Consider the following 21,195-nt stretch of genomic DNA (forward strand, 5'->3'; position numbering starts at 1 on the left):
TTGATGAGCAGAACTTTGAAGGATAGTTACAATTAGAAAGTTGAGGACTACCGGGCACGGTGGCTCACGCCTGTAATCCCAGCACTTTGGGAGGCGGAGGCGGGTGGATCACCTGAGGTCGGGAGTTCAAGACCAGCCTGACCAATTTGGTGAAACCCCGCCTCTACTAAAAATACAAAAATTATCCGAGCTGTAGTGGCGCACGCTTGTAATCTCAGCTACTCAGGAGGCTGAGGGGGGAGAATCACTTGAACCCAGGAGGCGTACGTTACAGTGAGCTGAAATCACACCACTGTACTCCATCCTAGGTGGCAGAGGGAGACCCTGTCCCAAAAAAAAAAAAGGAAAAAGATAGAAAAAGAAAGTTGAGGACCAGCCAGGCGCAGTGGCTCATGCCTGTAATCCCAGCACTTTGGGAGGCTGAGGCGGGTGGAACATTTGAGGCCAGGAATTCAAGACCAGCCTGATCAACATGGTGAAACCCTGTGTTTACTAAAATTATAAAAAATAAAGCCGGGCGCGGTGGCTCACGCTTGTAATCCCAGCACTTTGGGAGGTCGAGGCGGGCGGATCACGAGGTCAGGAGTTCGAGACCAGCCTGACCAACATGGTGAAACCATCTGTACTAAAAATACAAAAATTAGCCGGATATGGTGGTGCGCGCCATAATCCCAGCTACTCAGGAGGCTGAGGCAGAAGAATTGCTTGAACCCGGGAGACGGAGGTCACAGTGAGCCGAGATCGCACCACTGCACTCAAGCCTAGGCGACAGAGAGACTCCGTCTCAAAAATAAAAAATAAATAAATAAAAAAATAAAATTTCCGGGTGTGGTGGTGCGTGCCTGTAATCCCAGCTACTCAGGATATTGAGGCAGGAGAATCGCTTGAACCCGGAAGGCAGAGGTTGTAGTGAGCCGAGATCTAGCCACTGCACTCCAGCATGCAGGACAGAGTGAGACTCTGTCTCAAAAAATAATAATAATAAATAAAGTTGCAGATCAACAAAATCCACTAGTATGGGCACCCACATAGGGCATGATGATAACTTATTTATAAATAGTGAAAGATTTTATGAGGCAGTTACTTCATTTCTACTGTATATATCCATATAAAATGACTTTGGTTCTTATTTTAGATTCATAAATGGTATTTGCTAGCCCAAACTAAAGTTTTTTTTTTTTAAGCAAATTTATTTATTTATTTATTTTTTTGTTTTGTTTTTATTATTATACTTTATGTTTTAGGGCACATGTGCACAATGTGCAGGTTTGTTACGTATGTATCCATGTGCCATGTTGATTTCCTGCACCCATTAACTCGTCATTTAGCATTAGGTATATCTCCTAATGCTGTCCCTCCCCCCTCCCCCAACCCCACAACAGTCCCCGGAGTGTGATGTTCCCCTTCCTGTGTCCATGAGTTCTCATTGTTCAATTCCCACCTATGAGTGAGAACATGCGGTGTTTGGTTTTTTGTCGTTGCGATAGTTTACTGAGAATGATGTTTTCCAATTTCATCCATGTCCCTACAAAGGACATGAACTCATCATTTTTTATGGCTGCATAGTATTCCATGGTGTATATGTGCCACATTTTCTTAATCCAGTCTATCATTGTTGGACATTTGGGTTGGTTCCTCTCTTTGCTATTGTGAATAGTGCCGCAATAAACATACGTGTGCATGTGTCTTTATAGCAGCATGATTTATAGTCCTTTGGGTATATACCCAGTAATGGGATGGCTGGGTCAAATGGTATTTCTAGTTCTAGATCCCTGAGGAATCGCCACCCAAACTAAAGTTTTTTTTCTCTCTTTGTTGACATTGATATATCCTGGCCAACCTTTCATCTTTTTTATTCTAACTGGGTTTTGTAGTTCGTTTTTCCAGCTTTAGAAAACAATTGCATGATCTTGGGCAAAGAACTTAATTTTTTTCCACCCTCACTTCTCTTATCTGTAAGATAGGGGTATTCACTACTCTTCAGGATTCGTGTGAAACTTCAAAGTAAAAATCATCAGGAAAAACTTTTAAAATTGATTAGCATGTAATAGCTGTTATTATTGTTGTTTTGGTTCATATCTGTGTTCATTCTCTTAGATTTTCTGGCTTCTCTTCTACTTTATCTCTGTGATACTTACTCAAGTTCAGTTCTAATTTTTTTCTCCTCAATAGCACTGTCCTTTCAACAATTGACATTATTTAAAACTTATTTCCCTCAGTCCAAACCCTTTTTCAAACATCTAAAACTTAACACCTTAATTATACCTTTCACTTTTCTTACTTTGCCACTGCTAACAAACTCCTCAACTTATTTTCAGTCTAATCTTTATCCTTTGATTCTTCAGTTATACTTTCTAGGGATATATTGTAAATCAAAACTCTTTCACATTTTCATATTGCTTATGTTATTTTTATATCTGTATTTTAAAATCTAGGAATAAGCATCAAGATCTTATTCAATTTTGAATTAAAGCAGCATGAAGAATAAACTATATTATAAAAATACTTTCTGTAAATCGTTTATATTCATTTGCATTTATGTTTATTTAAGGAATAGAGGAATAGATTTCATTTATTTCAGAGTTGTTATAAGAGGTAAATATGAAGTGTTAAGCATGGTGCCTGGCACGTAGTAAGTGTTCTATAAATGTCAGCTATTTTAATTGTCATCGTGAAGCAGGGCCAGCCTTTGTTTACTGACAGAGCAATAATTTGATGATTATTGGAAAATGCTCCTTTCCCAAGGTTTGCTAATTATAATTCCCTAAATTCCACTTATAAATATCCATTACTTTGGGTTTAGACTTTTTGCCTTTGGGACCTTTTTGTTAATATGAAGATTAATCTTTTGGAAAAATGGGTAATAACTGGGAGGGGCCTCTGTGGAGCTGGTAATGTTCTATTTCTTGATTTGGTTGGTGGTTACGTGTCACTGTGTAAAAGTCAAAGCTTAATTTTTGTTCTCTTTTGCATTATACTATATTTTAATAAGGAGTTAATGTAAATATGCCACAGGGAACTATATATCAGAATTATTACTTGTTGATGTATATTCATATGAATTAGTTTTAAATGGCTTTAATTCCTTAGAGGTTTTTAAGCTTGTTTAACATATAAAATATCTTTTTTTATATAATAATCCTCATATTAGGTTTTAATCATTGTAAATCTTTCTGATTCTGACGCAGCCTCTTTGAAATCTTTTTTTAATTTAATTTTATTATTGTAGTTTAAGTTTTAGGGTACATGTGCACAATGTGCAGGTTTGTTACATATGTATACATGTGCCATATTGGTGTGCTGCACCCATTAACTCGTCATTTAGCATTAGGTATATCTCCTCATGCTATCCCTCCCCCCTCCCCCCGTGAAATATCTTAGTACCCTGAATTTCCTCCTAGATGATAGATTTTAATGGCATCGTTTGAACTATGATTTAACTCAAAATTAAATTTTATTTTAAGATCTTCTAAAATGACAGATTTGGTTAAATTATACATCATTTAGTGGTGTACATATTCATGAAAAAAACTGTTAAACTAGAAAGATTACTTTTTCTTAAGTTTCTTCATTAATATGTACTGTATTTGCTATGTATTCATTCATTTTGTTCTGATAGAATGACAGACAAGTGGTAGTAGAATGACAGACAAGTGGTAGTGGGCACCAAAGGTACTTTAAAAAAAATTTATGGGCCAATATTCATGAACTAAGTCAGCAGCCATTAAAAATAACATAAAAAAGAAAAATTTATGGGAAAAAAGGACTGAAAATTGAAAACATTCTACCTATATCAGTTTTTTAGTAAGTTGTGAAAACACTGATATTATTTAGTTTTTAGCAGTAGAACACGTTAGTCAGGTTCATCTTGGTCTAAACAGGATTCTATGGAAGCATGAGTGTGACTAATTCTGTTTTAGAGTATAGCTATTTCTTTTTTCTCAGAATTATGCATAAAGAAATAAATAAACTAGATTGTATTTTGTTTGTTCATTTGTAATATGAATACTTTAAAGCATTTTAATTACAAAGCTCTTGAAAAATGATTTATCATTCTGAAACATGCTCATAATTTTTATATCCAAATATCATTACATTTTATAAAAATTGGTATTTGTATCTATTTTTAGATGACTTCAAACCTGCTTCTATTGACACTTCTTCTGAAGGATACCTTGAGGTCGGTGAAGGTGAACAGGTGACCATAACTCTGCCAAATATAGAAGTGAGTATTTCTGTATATTTTAAGTGGCCACTTTTGTGGGATGCTCAGTAAATTTAAATGAAAATAATTGCATAATTTGTGTAGTGATAATTGGTTAAAGTAATTAATAAGCACAGCAAAGCAAAAACCATATTTTAAACTACTTTAGGCAAAAAAAAAAATGTTAAAATACTTTAGTCCATTTAATAGTTCCAAGAACTATCATAGCAAATGATTTGAAAAAAAATTAGAGTCTAAACAAATATTTATTAAATTCCTACTATAAGCCAGATTTTAAACACTGACCTTAGGATAGTAACATATCCCTTGCCTTCTAGTCCTAATCTTTTATAGCAGACAGACACATAAACATCTAGTGTTATAAGTTAGAGCATATATGAAATTCTATGTAACCACATAAGTAGAAGCAAATACTCTGCCTGGTGGAATCTTAATAAGCTTCATAAAGCAAGCAATATTTCAGCTGAGCCTTTAAAGGACAAGTAAGATTTTATTGGGTAGACAAGGAGTAGAATAAGCAAACAGAACAGTATGTGAAAAGCTCTGATGCTGAAAGAACAAACAGTTTGTGGAATAAGTGACTTTATGTAGTAAATCATAGTATCATGAAAAATGGGCTGGGCGTGGTGGCTTACCCCTGTAATCCCAGCACTTTGGGAGGCCGAAGCGGGTGGATCACGAGGTCAGGAGTTCCAGGCCAGCTTGGCCAACGTGGTGAAGCCCTGTCTCTACTAAAAATACAAAAATTAGTCAGTCGTGGTGGTGGGCACCTGTAGTCCCAGCTATTTGGGAGGCTGAGGCAAGAGAATCGCTGGAACTTGGGAGGCAGAGGTTGCAGTGAGCCGAGATCACGCTACTGCACTCCAACCTGGGTGACAGAGCGAGACTCCGTCTCAAAAAAAAAAAAGAAAAGAAAGAAAAAGAAAAAGAAAAATGATTGATAGCAACAGAGACTAGAAAAGTAGGTCAAGATGAAATTGTGAAGGATATTTTATGTTGTAATGTAGAATTTGGGCTTTATCCAGTAGATATTAGAAAACCATTAGAAGTTTTAATACAGAGAGGTAACATTATTAGATTTGTTAGATTAGAAAATCTCTTTCTTTTTAAAACCACTCCTCAAACTCTGGCTGAAAGTCCAGTGATTAGAATTCTAATGATTAGATTGTGTTTTTGAAAGAACTTCAGCTGGAGTTTGAGGAGTGATTTTAAAAAGAAAGAGACTGTCAGGCCCTAACCAAAAGTTTTGTCCATTAAAAAAATTTCCAGATGTATCCAAGTAACGGTACCAAATACTATTTGCATAAAAATACAAGTTCTTTGTTGTATGCTCTAGTTTTCTCAGTCCTTGAGATAGAAATTTTTGAGTATTCAGCTTAAGTTTCTTTTTCTTTTCTTTTATACTAACTTTGTCTATTCTCAGAAAAAAATCAAGACTGTAACTTTATACTTTAATACATAAAGAAAATGCTGGATTTTTTGAGATTTTTTCTTTGTTTTGTTTAATTTTTGTAATGGGGTGGTTTTGTGCTAGTCCGTCCACATTCTCCTTTATGCATTAATGAGATGGTTTACCATGGTTATACGTATAGCAAGTAAACTCTCTATCCTCTCATCTCCTGTCTTTTTCTTATTTTTATAAGTTAACCATTTATTGAGAGCCCACTGTTATGTCAGACTGTGTCAGTTACCGTCTCTGGAGATTTTCCTAAGGCTAATTAAATTTGTATGGGCTTTTTATTGAATATTTCCGTTTGTTCTCTCTGGAACTGAAGGAAATGAAAAATCTATTTAGTATGAGATGTCGTAGATACGTTAATCTTTGTATTACTCTGTTATGAAAAATTATTCAGGTTCTAGTATCTCTAAAACAATTTGGAAATTTAATCTCTAGTAACTTAAGGCTTCTTTGCTTTATGATGTTTATTAAAGAAAAACCTGAACCAACCACTGAATTTTAAGAGTTTAAAGCCTCACATTAACAACAGGAACCATTGCGCCATTGCACTCCAGCCCGGGCAACAAGAGCGAAACTGTGTCTCAAAAAACAAACAAACAAACAACAACAACAACAACAACAAACAGGAACCACTAGTCTATTGTCTCAGGCTATATAGTATTATTGATCAGTAATGACTGGTTTGCAGAATCACTTTAGTTGGATTTTTTTCTTGTTTGTTCACCAAGTAGAATATTGTTTTGTCAAGTTGCCTTCCTCCCATCCTCATCCCTTGCATTGTTCTCCTCCAAAGAAATGGGGATTCTTATGTTTAATAATAAACCCTTGTTATTCATTCATATCTTGCTTTAACCAAGAGTTACCATCTTCCAGGTGTTTGGTTATGGTCTCAATTGAAATATGCCTTAAAGGAAGCACAGTTACAGGAGGCCTATGTTTTCAAGCCTGCGAATTGTAAATTTCAGAAATTGTAAAGAAATCATTTGGGAAAAGTCACTACCACCACCACCGCCCCTTTCCACAAGCCCCCACGGATATGTCCAAAAAAGAATATGCCTCAGTATTTGCATGTGTGTATATGCATGGACATTCTGTGTGATAAGTCCTATTCTAGGTAGCTGCCACTGGGAATACAGAAGTAGACTAGACACAGTCAGTGTCCTGAAACATTTAATCATTTAATGGGAGAGACAGGAAATAACTGATAAAAATGTAGAAATCTAAGAACTATAAAAAGATATACCTAGAATATTATAGAAACAGGAAAGAGAGGTATCTCAGCCAGGGTACAGGGAGGAGACATCAGGATACACTGAGTTTTGAAGATGAGTTAAAGTTACCCAGGTAAAGGAGAGAGGGAAGGACATTTTAGTCAGAGAAAAGAAAAAGACAAGGACTAAGATACAACAACAAAAGAAAGTTTGTTAAACATTTGAAGAACTGCATATAATGCCTAGTGGCATATATGTAGTTACATAGGCTGTAGGCATATATGTAGGCTAGGTCAAAAGGGGTGCATATGAGGACAAGGAGGGTAATATTTAGATATTTAGGAATCAGATTGATAAAGGGTCTATTATATAATATAAATTAATTATTAACTCATTTAAACAGTGAAAATGAAAGAGTTGGGGGGAGGGGGGAGGAGGTATGCAAGGAAAAGGGTTCTGTGCTCCTGAGATTAGTTCAGATGGTCTAACCATTGTTCTATATGTGCATTTTAGTTAATATTGTGTATTAAAGGATAAGTCTTAATGCTCAAAGTATGTTAAAAATAGATGTAGTAAACCAGTCCCTTTATGAATGTCCTTTTATTAGTTTTTAGAAAGGCCTGTCTTCTGGGGGTGACCTTTATTAGTCCATCTCTTGGAGTTAGACATCCTACACTTAGTCACCGGGATGGTGGAAGAGGGAGAAGAGGAAGGATGAAGGGAAGGGCTCTTTGCTAGTATCTCCATATCTAGATGATAGTTTTAGATGATAACCACAGGTCTATATGAGCGTTTTTACTAAAGTGCCTGTGTTCATTGTGGACAAAGTTCATTATTTTGCAACATCTAAGCTTTATGAATGGGGTGACAACTTGTGATAAAAACTAGAGCTAGTGAATTAGCCGATTTGTAAATACCTTTGTTATAATTGATAGAATCTTGGACATCGAATTGTTAAGCCACCTCTGAGCAGCGTATGTCAGGACTTGTTCATTAGGTTGGCAGCAGAAGGGCAGAAGGAAGTATACAGGCAGAAATGTATGCAGATATGTCCATATATGTCCATATTTACATTTTGATAGCCATTGATATATGCATCTCTTTTGGCTGTACTATAGGAATACATTAAGTAATTCAATGGAAATATACTTTGCTAATATTTTAATGGTATAGATCTGCTAATGAATTCTCTTAAAAACATTATACTTAGTGTATTCTGTTGCTGTGTGTTTCATTTTAAATTGAGCATTAAGGGAATGCAGCATTTAAATTGGAACTCTGCCAATGCTTTTATCTAGAGGCATGTTGCCATTTTTGTCTTCTATGAAATTTTTGTCCCAAGAAAGGCAGTATTACTTTTTTTTTTAGCAATTTGAGTTGGTGTAGTGTATTCTTGGTTATCAAAATATTCATATAGCTTTGGGATTTTGAATTGGTAAATATTCATGATGTGTGAAAAATCATGATACGTACTGTACAATCTCAGTCCCATAAAATTGGATGTTGTGTCTACACACACACACAGGATCTAGAAGAACATGTCACTATAAACTGCTTGTGATTGTGAATGACGTTGTTCTTTGCTTCTTGTGTTTTTCAGTTTCCTATAATGCACATATTAACTTTTAAAAAATAAGGGTTATTTTAAAAGCCCCACCCCCCAAAAAAAAGAGAATGAAAGAGTTATTTAGATCACCAACTGTCAAAAGCAAATATTGTTTCTCCTGGGTATGTAGTCCTTGAACAATCATGAAAAGCAATGGAAATTACATTCTCAAATAGACTTTGTGAGGGGTTTCCCCCATCACTTAAAGAACATCTTTAAGCAGGTAGGAGGTTTGCTTTTCTTCAGTGTTCTTAATTCTGTAGGTATTTTGTGGAAATGTAATGGTTATTTGTTTGAGGCATTTAGATTCTTCTATTGTCTATATGAATTTGCTTTCGTCATCCTGGTATAACTGCCTAGGAAGCTTAGAGTCAGAACATAAAATACAGCTTTTATTATATTATAATTTTAAGAGTACCTTTGGTTCTTTGATAGGGTAGATTTTCTAATTCCATTTGTCTTAGGTTTCTATGGTATTACCAAATAGAAAAAACTAATAAAAACGAACACTGATAGTCTGGTTAAATAGTGGGCATTTACAAATCTCGCTTCCTTACAAACAGTTCTCCATGATTGCTACAAAATTTCGAAGTGTTGAATTTTGAAAGAAAAAGTTTTACTTAACTTGACTGTTAAGATTTGTCATTGGTGCTGAGATTGGCATATTTTTGGTGTTGACTCTTTATCTTACGGGTGCTTCTGTGGACTTTTACGAAATAACCCACTGGAAACTTCTAACTATTCTTCTATTATTCAGGCAATGCATTTCTAGTGGTTATGTATAATTCAACCCTCAAATCCTACACTTAAGAGGCTCCTGTATGTATGAGGGGTACTCCAGATGACCCTCTTGGGCAAAGTCCTTTCCCAAATAAACCTAGTCTGGTTTTCTCCAACGGGTTTACTTAGCCGACATAGGAAAATAGTCCATTACATTCTTGGGACCTCATCTGATTTTAGGACCAGAGTCCTATTTTAACATCCTTTTAAAGTTATATTTTTTAATGAAGTATATCTTTATTACAAAATAACATTTTTGTCCTATTTTTGTGTTTTTAAGCTTAAGTGCCTACTTCTCTGATATATATATGTATGTATATATATATCAACCTTTTTTTCTTTTGTGTGTTCATAGAATCTTAGTGTCTCTTCCTTTTATTTAGCTGACATTTTGTATGAAGTATATCTTTTGTTAGTATAATATGCTGTTTTATTTTTATTTATTTATTTATTTATTTTTTTGAGACGGAGTCTCGCTCTGTGGCCCAGGCTGGAGTGCAGTGGCGCAATCTCGGCTCACTGCAAGCTCCGCCTCCCAGGTTCACGCCATTCTCCTGCCTCAGCCTCTCCGAGTAGCTGGGACTACAGGCGCCCGCCACCACGTCCGGCTAATATTTTGTATTTTTAGTAGATACGGGGTTTCACTGTGGTCTCGATCTCCTGACCTCATGATCCGCCCGCCTCGGCCTCCCAAAGTGCTGGGATTACAACCGTGAGCCACCGCGCCTGGCCGCTGTTTTATTTTTAAACCCAGTTTGGCACTTTCTGTTTTTATCTGGAGAACACTGTCTATTCAGTCTATTCACATTTAGTTCAAAATTGATATACTTGATTTTTATTTATCTTATAGTTTATTAGTTTTTAAATATTTGTTGTTTCTTCTTTTATATTCTTTATTAGTTTTACCAACCATTTCTTTTTTTCCCTTTGATTTTTTTTCATTACTTTTTTTGATTACTCTTATTACTTTGGGAACACTAGTATACTTTTCCATTCCATTATTGATTATTTTCTTTTCTTGGTGTTCATAATGAGGCATATGATTTTATTTTCTTATAGGAAAACTGAGTTCCTCCATTATTTTCCTACTTCTATCAAGTGAGATTTTTAGAATACATTTATTATCCCTTAATAATAAGACTTTTTTCTCCTCCCTTCCCCTTCTCTTTTTTTCCACCTCAGCCAAACACCTAAGTTTTTGCCAAGATATTGTATTACATTATAGAATATCTTCACGTCAAGAATACTTATTTAGCTCTTACATTATACATTCTCAGACAGTCTATTCTTACTCATTTTTTTAAATTATTTTTTGAGATGGAGTCTCGCTCTGTCACCCAGGCTGGAGTGCAGTGGTGCAATCTTGGCTCACCACAACCTCCACCTTCTGGGTTCGAGCAATTCTCCTGCCTCAGCCTCCCAAGTAGCTGGCATTACAGGCGGTGCCCGCCACCACGCCCAGCTAATTTTTTGTATTTTTAGTAGAGTTGGGGGTTCACCATGTTGACCAGGCTGGTCTCGAACTCCTGACCTCAGATGATCCACCTCCCTTGGCCTCCCAAAGTGCTGGGATTGCAGGCATGAGCTATCGCGCCCGGCCAAGCCTATTCTTATCCATTTAAAGTTAAGTATATATAAATAGCCAGATTTCTTTTGTTGCTTCTTTTATTTATATTTATATTTTCTCTTCATTCCCCTATGTTGAGGTGTTGGTTCTGATTCCTTTGTTGTATGGTTAAGAGTCCTTTCATTCCCTCAAATAACATATGCACGCACTTATTTTATTTATTTTTTAGAGACAAGATTTCATTCTGCCACTCAGGCTGGAGTGCAGTGGCACAATTATAGCCCACTGCAGCCTCAAACTCCTGGGCTCAAGCAATCCTCCTGCCTCAGCCTTCCAAGCAGCTAGGACTACAAATGTGTACCACCATGCCCAGCTAATTTTTTAATTTTTTTTTGTAGATACAGGTTGTCCCCATGTTGCCCATGCTGCTCGGAAACTCCTGGGCTCAAGTGATCCTTAGCCATCTAAAATGGTGGGATTACATGCATGAGTCACCACACATGGCCCACTCACTTATTTTATATTTTATTTTACAATTTTGTCTTTTGGTTGACCATCCTAAGTCAGTCATTCATGTAAACCAATTATAAGCAATTCTATGTGGTTTGTAAACAGGGCAAATTGAGAAAGTTGGAGAGTAGATGAGAAGATCATGGAGGGTCCATGTGCAGGTTTATGGAATATGGCTTTTATCTTGAATACATAGTTTTTTAAGCACAGAAAGATTTTTAAACATGGGAACAATACGATTAGATTTGCCTGCCTGCAGAATGGGGAACAAAATTGGAAAGAGAGTAGGGAGGAAAATAACAATAATCTAGGTGAATGACGATTGAGGGTGTGTAATCACAGTGGACATGGAGCCGATAGGAGGTATTCAATAGTTATTTAGAGGCAATGATAGTTCATATGCTTAGTAGTTGTCTGGTACTTTAATAGTTGCCTTTCTTGGGGTATTGAATAAGGGAATGGACAGAAACTGAAGCTTAAAAGTTAGGAATAGTACTCAATTTAATGAGGGAGAAAGTTTACATTTATAAAACTTGTTCAAAATGTAGATGGCAGGTGTAGAGATTATGAAAGATTTGTTTCATTTGTTACTTATGACCAGAAATTGTCTATATTGTTCGTATTTAACGTTCATTGAATATTTATAAAGGTCTTGGTACTTCTTCAGTTGCTGAGAGCAATTTTTAAAAAATTAATGATTAGTTCTTATTTTCAGGAGCTCAGAGAACAATAATACATTGTAATTTTTAGATGTATTCCATTCTAATTAAGACTACAGATATCATTAAGAAGAATATGTTGCACAAATCTCTTATCAACTGTAATTTGGAGTCCTTAGGTAACTGTTTTGGGGTATCTTACTTGTTTCAGTCAACACATCTGAAAAATTTACTTACCAGCCAAGTAGACCCACTTTGTTTTGTTATGATCATGCTCCTGACTCTCCAGCTTCCCAGGGCTTCAACTAAGTGCTCCACATCTAACCGTTTTAGAGCTAGCCCAGACATGTCTTCATCTATGTGTTGTGCGTTCTTGATTTTCTGTAGATTACTTTAGTCTTTGGGAGAGGTAAAAAACCCACAAGCAACTGTTCCTTTATTTTACATTTATAATTTTCCCTCCATACCTTCAGAAATCTCTAACCTACCCATCTTTTATGGCATTTTCAATTACCAAATTTATCTTATACTCCTCCTAGTGGTCATTTAGTAAATCTCTAATGATTAATATGATACACCCCTTAGCCTTTTTAGAGGTCATCCTTTTCTAACCTGATCTAACAGTACTATTTGATTACTTTTGTAATATTTGACAAAATTATTATGATAAATCCATTAAAATTTAATGTACTTTTATAAACTTCAGAGGCAAACATACACAATTAATTGTTTAGAAATACATATATGTGGGATAAAGCAAAATAATGACAAACGTAAAATTCCTTCAGGTTCGATGGGGCAGGGACAAAAGATAGGGGAGGAGCATGTAAGTAGATGTAGCTTATTAGTAATGATCTAGGTTTCTTTTATTGCCAACAGAATAGTATAATGAATGACATGTACCCATCACTGAGCTTTAACAATTATCAACATTTTGCTAATCTTTTTTAATCTAGTGTCTTACCATTTTTTTTCCTTGGCATATTTTATAGCAAATCCCAGACAATGCGCCATTTCATCAATGTTTACTTATGTATCTCTAACTGATAAGGACATTTCCATCTTTATCTAAGCACCATGCTATTATCACAAATAACATAATTGATAATAATACTTCGTCCATAGTCACAATTTTGTGATGATCTCAAAAATGTGTTTTTAGAGATGTTTGTCTGTAAAATGTCCTAACTAGAATCCAAATAAGATTTCTACATTGTATTTGAATATTGTATTTCTTGTCTCTTTTATTCTTTGAAAGTCCCTTCCTTTCCTCTCCACCCCTTTTTTAATTTATCTTTTTTAGAGACAGGGTCTCACTGTGTTGCCCAGGTTGGAGTGCAGTGGCTATTCACGGGTGTGATTATGTCACGCTGAAGCCTAGAACTCCTGGCTTCTAGCTGTCCTGCTTCAGCACCCATCCTCCACAAGTAGCTGGTACTACAGTGCCTGCACCTGGCTTTCTTCGCTTTTTTATGCCATTGGTTTGTTGGAAAAACCGTATTATCTGTCCTAGAGAATATACCTACATTCTGGACTCCAAATTACTTCTATCTGGATGTATTTAACTTGTTCCTCTATTCCTTCTATTTTCTATAAATTGGTAGTTATATATCTAAGGGCAGGCTGGATTACAGATTCTTTGGGGTTTGATAAGAGTTAAATTCTTTGGGATTTTTGTGTGGTTTTTGGCAAGAGTATTTTATGGATGGCGCGTTGTACTTTCATGTGACATCATTAAGCACATAATGTCTGCTTATCTCACTTTTAATTTTGCTAAAATTAATTAGTGGGTTTAGTGTAAGAGGTGTTCCTTAATATGCATAGGGAGGTATTGCTTTAAGAAAATGCCAGATTTTAAAAATTAAACTTATAAAGCAATAAGAAAGAAGATGAGGAGGCTGGGCGCAGTGGCTCATGCCTGTAATCACAGCACTTTGGGAGACTGAGATGGGTGGATCACTTGAGGTCAGGAGTTTGAGACTAGCCTGACCAACATGGTGAAACCCCGTCTCTACTAAAAATATAAAAATTAGCTGGCCATGGTTATCCATGCCTATAGTCCCAACTACTCTGGAGGCTGAAGCAGGAGAATCACTTGAACCCGGGAGGTAGAGGTTGCAGTGAGCCGAGATCGTGCCATTGCACTCCAGCCCGGGCAACAGAGCAAGACTGTCTCCAAAAAAAAAAAAAAAAAAGGAGGAATAGAAAATATGATTCAAGGCTCTATTTCCTTATCCATAAAATATATTGGTTGTATTCGAATTGAATCTCAATTACTCATTATAGGCCAATGAAACAAATCTTTACTGTCGCAAGGTGAGTACCTCCTCTCTTCCCTTTCCTCAATGACAGCAGCTTTGAGATTTCAGCCTATCTTCATCTGTCTTTTTTACTACACTCTTTGGATTCAGGGTAGTAAATTTAGGTAGTTTCTGGGTGACTTGAAGTATAACATAGAAGGAGAAACCCAGAATCAAGATTTCAAAGGCCTTCCCAACTGAATTCCTATGATAAATTTTAAGTAATAATAATTAACTTTTTAAACAGGGTTCAACTCCACCAGTAACTGTTTTCAAAGGTTCAAAAAAGCCTTACTTAAAAGAATGCATTTTGATTATTAACCATGATACTGGAGAATGTCGACTAGAAAAACTCAGCAGCAACATCACTGTAAAAAAAACAAGGTATGTGGTTTAATGAAATAAATTATATTATAAATATAAATTTCTAAGGAAATGTCAGGAAAAAAATTACTGTATTAAGTCACATTATAATATAAGGGTTATTTCTGTGTGGTACAAAAATGTTTTAATGTTTTTCTAAGTTTAAATTTGGTGGAGATCCTAAGCCAAGAGCTTTTAACCACATCACCCTGTGATATATAAAAGCTTGTTTTGCTTCTAAATGCTTTCTATAGGTATAGGTACACTTTTTATCCTATTGTAGATACTTCTGTATAACTGGATTGAAGGAAGCCATTATACATTCTCTAAAATAATTTCATCTTCATTAGTAAAAATGTATTGAGTACCTAGGATGTGTAAGGTACTAGAAAAAGGAAAGTTTGCTCTGCAAACACCTCGAAACGTCTGCATTTTATTCAGATAAACAGATTATTCCATTTAAAAAGTCGATAGGAGAATATACCCATCTCAAATCCTTTTTGGAAATAGGTAACACATTACTTACCATGTAATATAAGGATGTTTGCTCTAAAAGCCATGCAAATAGTATAGACAAAAATTGCTCTAGGAATTAAGAAAAAGGAGAAGTAATGCTAGATTGGAAAATTCAGGGAGGCCTTTTTGATGTACCTTAAGAGGAGATTAGGATCATAAGAATTACCTTGGGTGCTTGTTAAAAATTAGTTCCCGAATCCAACCTTAAATCAGGGAAGGATCCTGGGAAACTCTATTTTTTAATATCCCCTCACCTCTACCATCCATGCCCTGCTGTGATTCACACCAGAAGAAAGTTTGTGAAATACCGACTTAATTGATTAGAGAGGAGATGAGGATGTAAGACAAGTTTGATATCTGACTTATTCAGGACCAATGAGTAAGACCTACTTGAATGGAGCAGAGGTTTGTCTCTGTACCTGTGTATATGTTTTGGAAAGTAGGGGGCGATGTTGATATTGGGCTAGAGGTAAGGTTGTAATTTTGTTGGTTGAGGTTAATGCCGTCAATATTAACTAAGACATTAGGACATTACCTTGCTGGTAGTGGTTACATATTAAAGTCTTTTTAACCAGGGATTGGCATGTTTACAGTTTTGTTTTAAAACATTAATTCAGTAGAGAAACTGAGTAAATGAAACAATGTAGGAATCAGAAAAAATGTATAAACCAGGATTTTTGAGGACAGGAATGAAAAGAAAAGTGAGGTTCTAAAGACTTTTTGAAGGAAGAACTGACAGGATTTGGTGACTGGAAATGGGAGAGGCAAAAATCAAGCATACTTTTGTTATACACTCTTCTTAAAGATATTGAGAGAAAAGTATATGAATCTCCTTTATTATCATGCCTGTCTTAAGTTATGAATGGAAACTGTAGAAGTGATTTGTTTTAACAGAAATGATAATTTTAGAACTTACAGAATATATCGTACCTGTTATACATTTATATTTTTTCTTTTATTTTAGTCATTTGTGAATATCTTATCTGTTCAATTTAAGCAATGGCTTTTTTTTTTGGTTGTTGTTTTATTTATTTTTAAATAGAGATAGGGGGATCTCGTTATATTGCCCAGGCTGGTCTTGAACTCCTGGCCTCAAACCATCTTCCTTCCTCAGCCTCTGAAAGTGCTGGGATTATAGGCATGAGCCACTGCACCAGCCTGGATTTTTGTTTTTGTTTTATGAGACAGGGTCTCACTCTGTTCCCCAGGCTGGAGTGCAGTGGTGCAATCATAGCTTACTGCAGCTTCTAACTCCTGGGCTCAAATGATCCTCCCACAGCCTCCTAAGTAGCTGAGATTACAGGTGTGCATCATCATGCCCAGCTAATATTTTTATTAGTTTTGTACAGACAGGGTCTCACTATGTTGACCAGGCTGGTCTTGAATTCCTGGCCTCAAGTAATCCTCCCACTTCAGCCTCCCAATATGCTGGGATTATAGGCATGAGGCACCAAGCCTGGCACTGGTTTTGTTTTTGTTCTTGTTTGTATCCCTCAATGGACATGTGTATCACAGAAATAGAACTTGATAAATACTTGTTAAATAATGAACTAAATTAATGTTTTAATTATGGAATATTATTCTAAAGATGTTTAGGAGAAGAGTAAGTGGTCAGTTTTAGTAACTTTGTAAGTTGAAATTTTTGTTACATTGCTGTCATACCTGTTTCAATATTTGATATTCTTAATTGCAGAGTTGAAGGAAGCAGTAAAATTCAGTATCGCAAAGAACAACAGCAACAACAAATGTGGAATTCAGCCAGGACTCCCAATCTTGTAAAACATTCTCCATCTGAAGATAAGATGTCCTCAGCATCTCCAATAGATGATATCGAAAGAGGTAAAATCTAAGCGTATGTAACATCCCTTTATAAGAGATAATTAAGAAATGTTAAGGCCAGGCACGGTGGCTCACACCTGCAATCCCAGCACTTTAGGAGGCTGGGGCAGGTGGATCATGAGGTCAGTAGTTCAACACCAGCCTGGCCAACATGGTGAAACCCCATCTCGGCTAAAAATACAAAAATTAGCTGGGCATGGTGGCATGTGCCTGTGGTCCCACCTACTCGGGAGGCTGAGGCAGAAGAATCACTTGAACTCGGGAGGCGGAGGTTGCAGTGAGCCAAGATTGCGCCACTGCACTCCAGCCTTGGTGACAGAGTGAGACTCCATCTCAAAAAAAAAAAAAAAAAAAGAAATGCTAAATGAATTTTTTCATTTTAATTAACAGTGGTACTAATTATAAATGTTTACCAAGAGCATAATATTTTTTGTAATTATGCATTTTTCTGGGGTAATGATGTACCTTATGATCTTTAGTTTTATGTAAGCAATATCCATATAAGAGAATCTGTATAATTTTATTTTTTTATTATACTTTAAGTTCTAGGGTACATGTACACAACGTGTAGGTTTGTTACATATGTATACATGTGGCATGTTGGTGTGCTGCACCCATTAACTCATCATTTACATTAGGTATATCTCCTAATGCTGTCCCTCCCCTCTCCCCCCACCCCATGACAGGCCCTGGTGTGTGATGGACACCCTGTGTCCAAGTGATCTCATTGTTCAATTCCCACCTGTGAGTGAGAACATGTGGTGTTTGGTTTTTTGTCCTTGCAGTAGGTTGTTCAGAATGATGGTTTCTAGCTTCATCCATGTCCCTACAAAGGACATGAACACATCCTTTTTTATGGCTGCATAGTATTCCACGGTGTATATGCGCCACATTTTCTTAATCCAGTCTATCATTGGTGGACACTTGGGTTGGTTCCAAGTCTTTGCTATTGTGAATAGTGCTGCAATAAACATACATGTGTATGTGTCTTTATAGCAGCATGATTTATAATCCTTTGGGTATATACCCAGTAATGGGATGGCTGAGTCAAATGGTATTTCTAGTTCTAGATCCTTGAGGAATCGCCACACAGTCTTCCACAATGGTTGAACTAGTTTACAGTCCCATTAACAGTGTAAAAGTGTTCCTATTTCTCCACATCCTCTCCAGCACCTGTTGTTTCCTGCCTTTTTAATGATCTCCATTCTAACTGGTGTGAGATAGTATCTCATTGTGATTTTGATTTGCATTTCTCTGATGACCAGTGATGATGAGCATTTTTTCATGTGTCTGTTGGCTGCAGAAATATCTTCTGAGAAATGTCTGCTCATATCCTTTGCCCACTTTTTGATGGGGTTGTTTGTTTTTTCTTGTAAATTTGTTTACGTTCTTTGTAGATTCTGGATATTAGCCTTTTCTCAAATGGATAAATTGCAAAAATTTTCTCCCATTCTGTAGGTTGCCTGTTCACTCTGATGGCAGTTTCTTTTGCTGTGCAGAAGCTCTTTAGTTTAATTAGATCCCATTTGTCAATTTTGGCTTTTGTTTCCATTGCTTTTGGTGTTTTAGTCATGAAGTCCTTGCCCACGCCTATGTCCTGAATGGTATTGCCTAGCTTTCCTTCTAGGGTTTTTATAGTTTTAGGTCTAACATGTAAGTCTTTAATCCATCTTGAATTAATTTTTGTATAAGGTGTAAGGAAGGGATCCAGTTTCAGCTTTCTACATATGGCTAGCCAGTTTTCCCAGCACCATGTATTAAGTAGGGAATCCTTTCCCCATTGCTTGTTTTTGTCAGGTTTGTCAAAGATCAGATGATTGTAGATGTGTGGTGTGATTTCTGAAGCCTCTGTTATGTTCCATGGGTCTATATATTTGTTTTGGTACCAGTAGCATGCTCTTTTGGTTACTGTAGCCTTGCAGTATAGTTTGAAGTCAGATAGCGTGATGCCTCCAGCTTTGTTCTTTTTGCTTAGGATTGTCTTGGCAATGGGGGCTCTATTTTGTGTCCATATGACTTTAAAGTAGTTTTTTCAAATTCTCTGAAGAAAGCCATTGATAGCTTGATGGGGATGGCATCAAATCTATAAATTACCTTTGGGAGTATGGCCATTTTCATGATATTGACTCTTCCTATCCATGAGCATGGAATGTTCTTCCATTTGTTTGTGTCCTCTTTTATTTTGTTGAGCAGTGGTTTGTAGTTCTGCTTGAAGAGGTCCTTCACATCCCTTGTAAGTTGGATACCTAGGTATTTTATTCTCTTTGAAGCAATTGTGAATGGGAGTTCACTCATGAGTTGGCTCTCTGTTTGTCTGTGATTGGTATATAGGAATGCTTGTGATTTTTGCACATTGATTTTGTATCCTGAGACTTTGCTGAAGTTGCTTATCAGCTTAAGGAGATTTGGCGCTGAGACAATGGGGTTTTCTAAATGTACAATCATGTCAACTGCGAACAGGGACAATTTGACTTCCTCTTTTCCTAATCGAATACCCTTTGTTTCTTTATCCTCCCTGATTGCCCTGGCCAGAACTTCCAACACTATGTTGAATAGGAGTGGTGAAAGAGGGCATCCCTGTCTTGTGCCAGTTTTCAAAGGGAATGCTTCCAGTTTTCGCCCATTCAGTATGATATTGGTTGTGGATTTGTCATAAACAGCTCTTATTATTTTGAGATATGTTCCATCCATACCTAATTTATTGAGAGTTTTTAGCATGAAGGGCTGTTGAATTTTGTCGAAGGCCTTTTCTGCATCTATTGAGATAATCGTATGGTTTTTGTCATTGGTTCTGTTTATGTGATGGATTATGTTTATTGATTGGCATATGTTGAACCAGCCTTGCATCCCAGGGATGAAGCCAACTTGATCGTGAGGGATAAGCTTTTTGATGTGCTGCTGGATTCAGTTTGCCAGTATTTTATTGAGGATTTTCGCGTCAGTGTTCACCAGGGATACTGGTCTAAAATTCTCTTTTTTTGTTGTGTCTCTGCCAGGCTTTGGTATCAGGATGATGCTGGCCTCATAAAATGAGTTAGGGAGGATTTCATCTTTTTCTATTGATTGGAATAGTTTCAGAAGGAATGGTACCAGCTCCTTTTTCTACTTCTGGTAGAATTCGGCTGTGAATCCGTCTGGTCCTGACCTTTTTTTGGTTGGTAGGCTATTAATTATTACCTCAATTTCAGAGCCTGTATTGGTCTATTCAGGGATTCAATTTTTTCCTGGTTTAGTCTTGGGAGGGTGTGTGTGTCCAGGAATTTATCCATTTCTTCTAGATTTTCTAGTTTATTTGCGTAGAGGTGTTTATAGTATTCTCTGATGGTAGTTTGTATTTCTGTGGGATCTGTGGTGATATCCCGTTTATCATTTGTTATTGTATCTATTTGATTCTTCTCTCTTTTCTTCTTTATTAGTCTTGCTAGCGGTCTATCAATTTTGTTGATCTTTTCAAAAACCAGCTCATGGATTCACTGATTTTTTGAAGGGTTTTTTGTGTCTCTACTTCCTTCAGTTCCGCTCTGATCTTAGTTATTTCTTGCCTTCTGCTAGCTTTTGAATTTGTTTGCTCTTGCTTCTTTAGTTCTTTTAATGATGATGTTAGGGTGTTGATTTTAGGTCTTTCCTGCTTTCTTTTGTGGGCATTCAGTGCTGTAAACTTCCCTCTATACACTGTTTTAAATGTGTCCCAGAGATTCTGGTACATTGTGTCTTTGTTCTCATTGGTTTCAAAGGACATCTTTATTTCTGCCTTCATTTTGTTATTTACCCAGTAGTCATTCAGGAGCGGGTTGTTCAGTTTCCATGTAGTCATGTGGTTTTGAGTGAGTTTCTTAATCCTGAGTTCTAATTTGATTGCACTGTGGTCTGAGAGACAGTTTGTTGTGATTTGTATTCTTTTATATTTGCTGAGGAGTGCTTTACTTCCAACTATGTGGTCAATTTTGGAATAAGTGTGATGTGGTGCTGAGAAGAATGTATATTCTATTGATTTGGGGTGGAGAGTTCTGTAGATGTTTATTAGGTCTGCTTGGTGCAGAACTGAGTTCATGTCCTGTATATCCTTGTTAACTTTCTGTCTCATTGATCTGTCTAATATTGACAGTGGGGTGTTGAAATCTCCCATTATTATTGTTTGGGAGTCTAAGTCTCTTGGTATA

At 36.4% G+C, this 21,195-nt stretch overlaps 1 protein-coding gene across 3 annotated transcripts in view; it reads left to right on the plus strand.

Moving 5' to 3' along the window:
• Nucleotides 1-21,195, plus strand: part of EAF2 (ELL associated factor 2) — a 58,629-nt gene that overhangs the window by 6,001 nt on the left and 31,433 nt on the right. For 2 of the 3 annotated variants that reach the window (XM_003275510.4, XM_003275511.3), the window contains exons 2-4: nucleotides 4,131-4,225; nucleotides 14,565-14,701; nucleotides 16,890-17,035. In XM_003275510.4, the coding sequence (XP_003275558.1) occupies nucleotides 4,131-4,225; nucleotides 14,565-14,701; nucleotides 16,890-17,035 (378 nt within the window). The remainder of the gene's footprint in view (nucleotides 1-4,130; nucleotides 4,226-14,564; nucleotides 14,702-16,889; nucleotides 17,036-21,195) is intronic. The other variant, XM_030801727.1, reaches the window with a different exon arrangement.

This window comes from Nomascus leucogenys, chromosome 21 (assembly GCF_006542625.1).
Source record: "Nomascus leucogenys isolate Asia chromosome 21, Asia_NLE_v1, whole genome shotgun sequence".
NCBI classification, from domain to species: Eukaryota; Metazoa; Chordata; class Mammalia; order Primates; family Hylobatidae; genus Nomascus; species Nomascus leucogenys.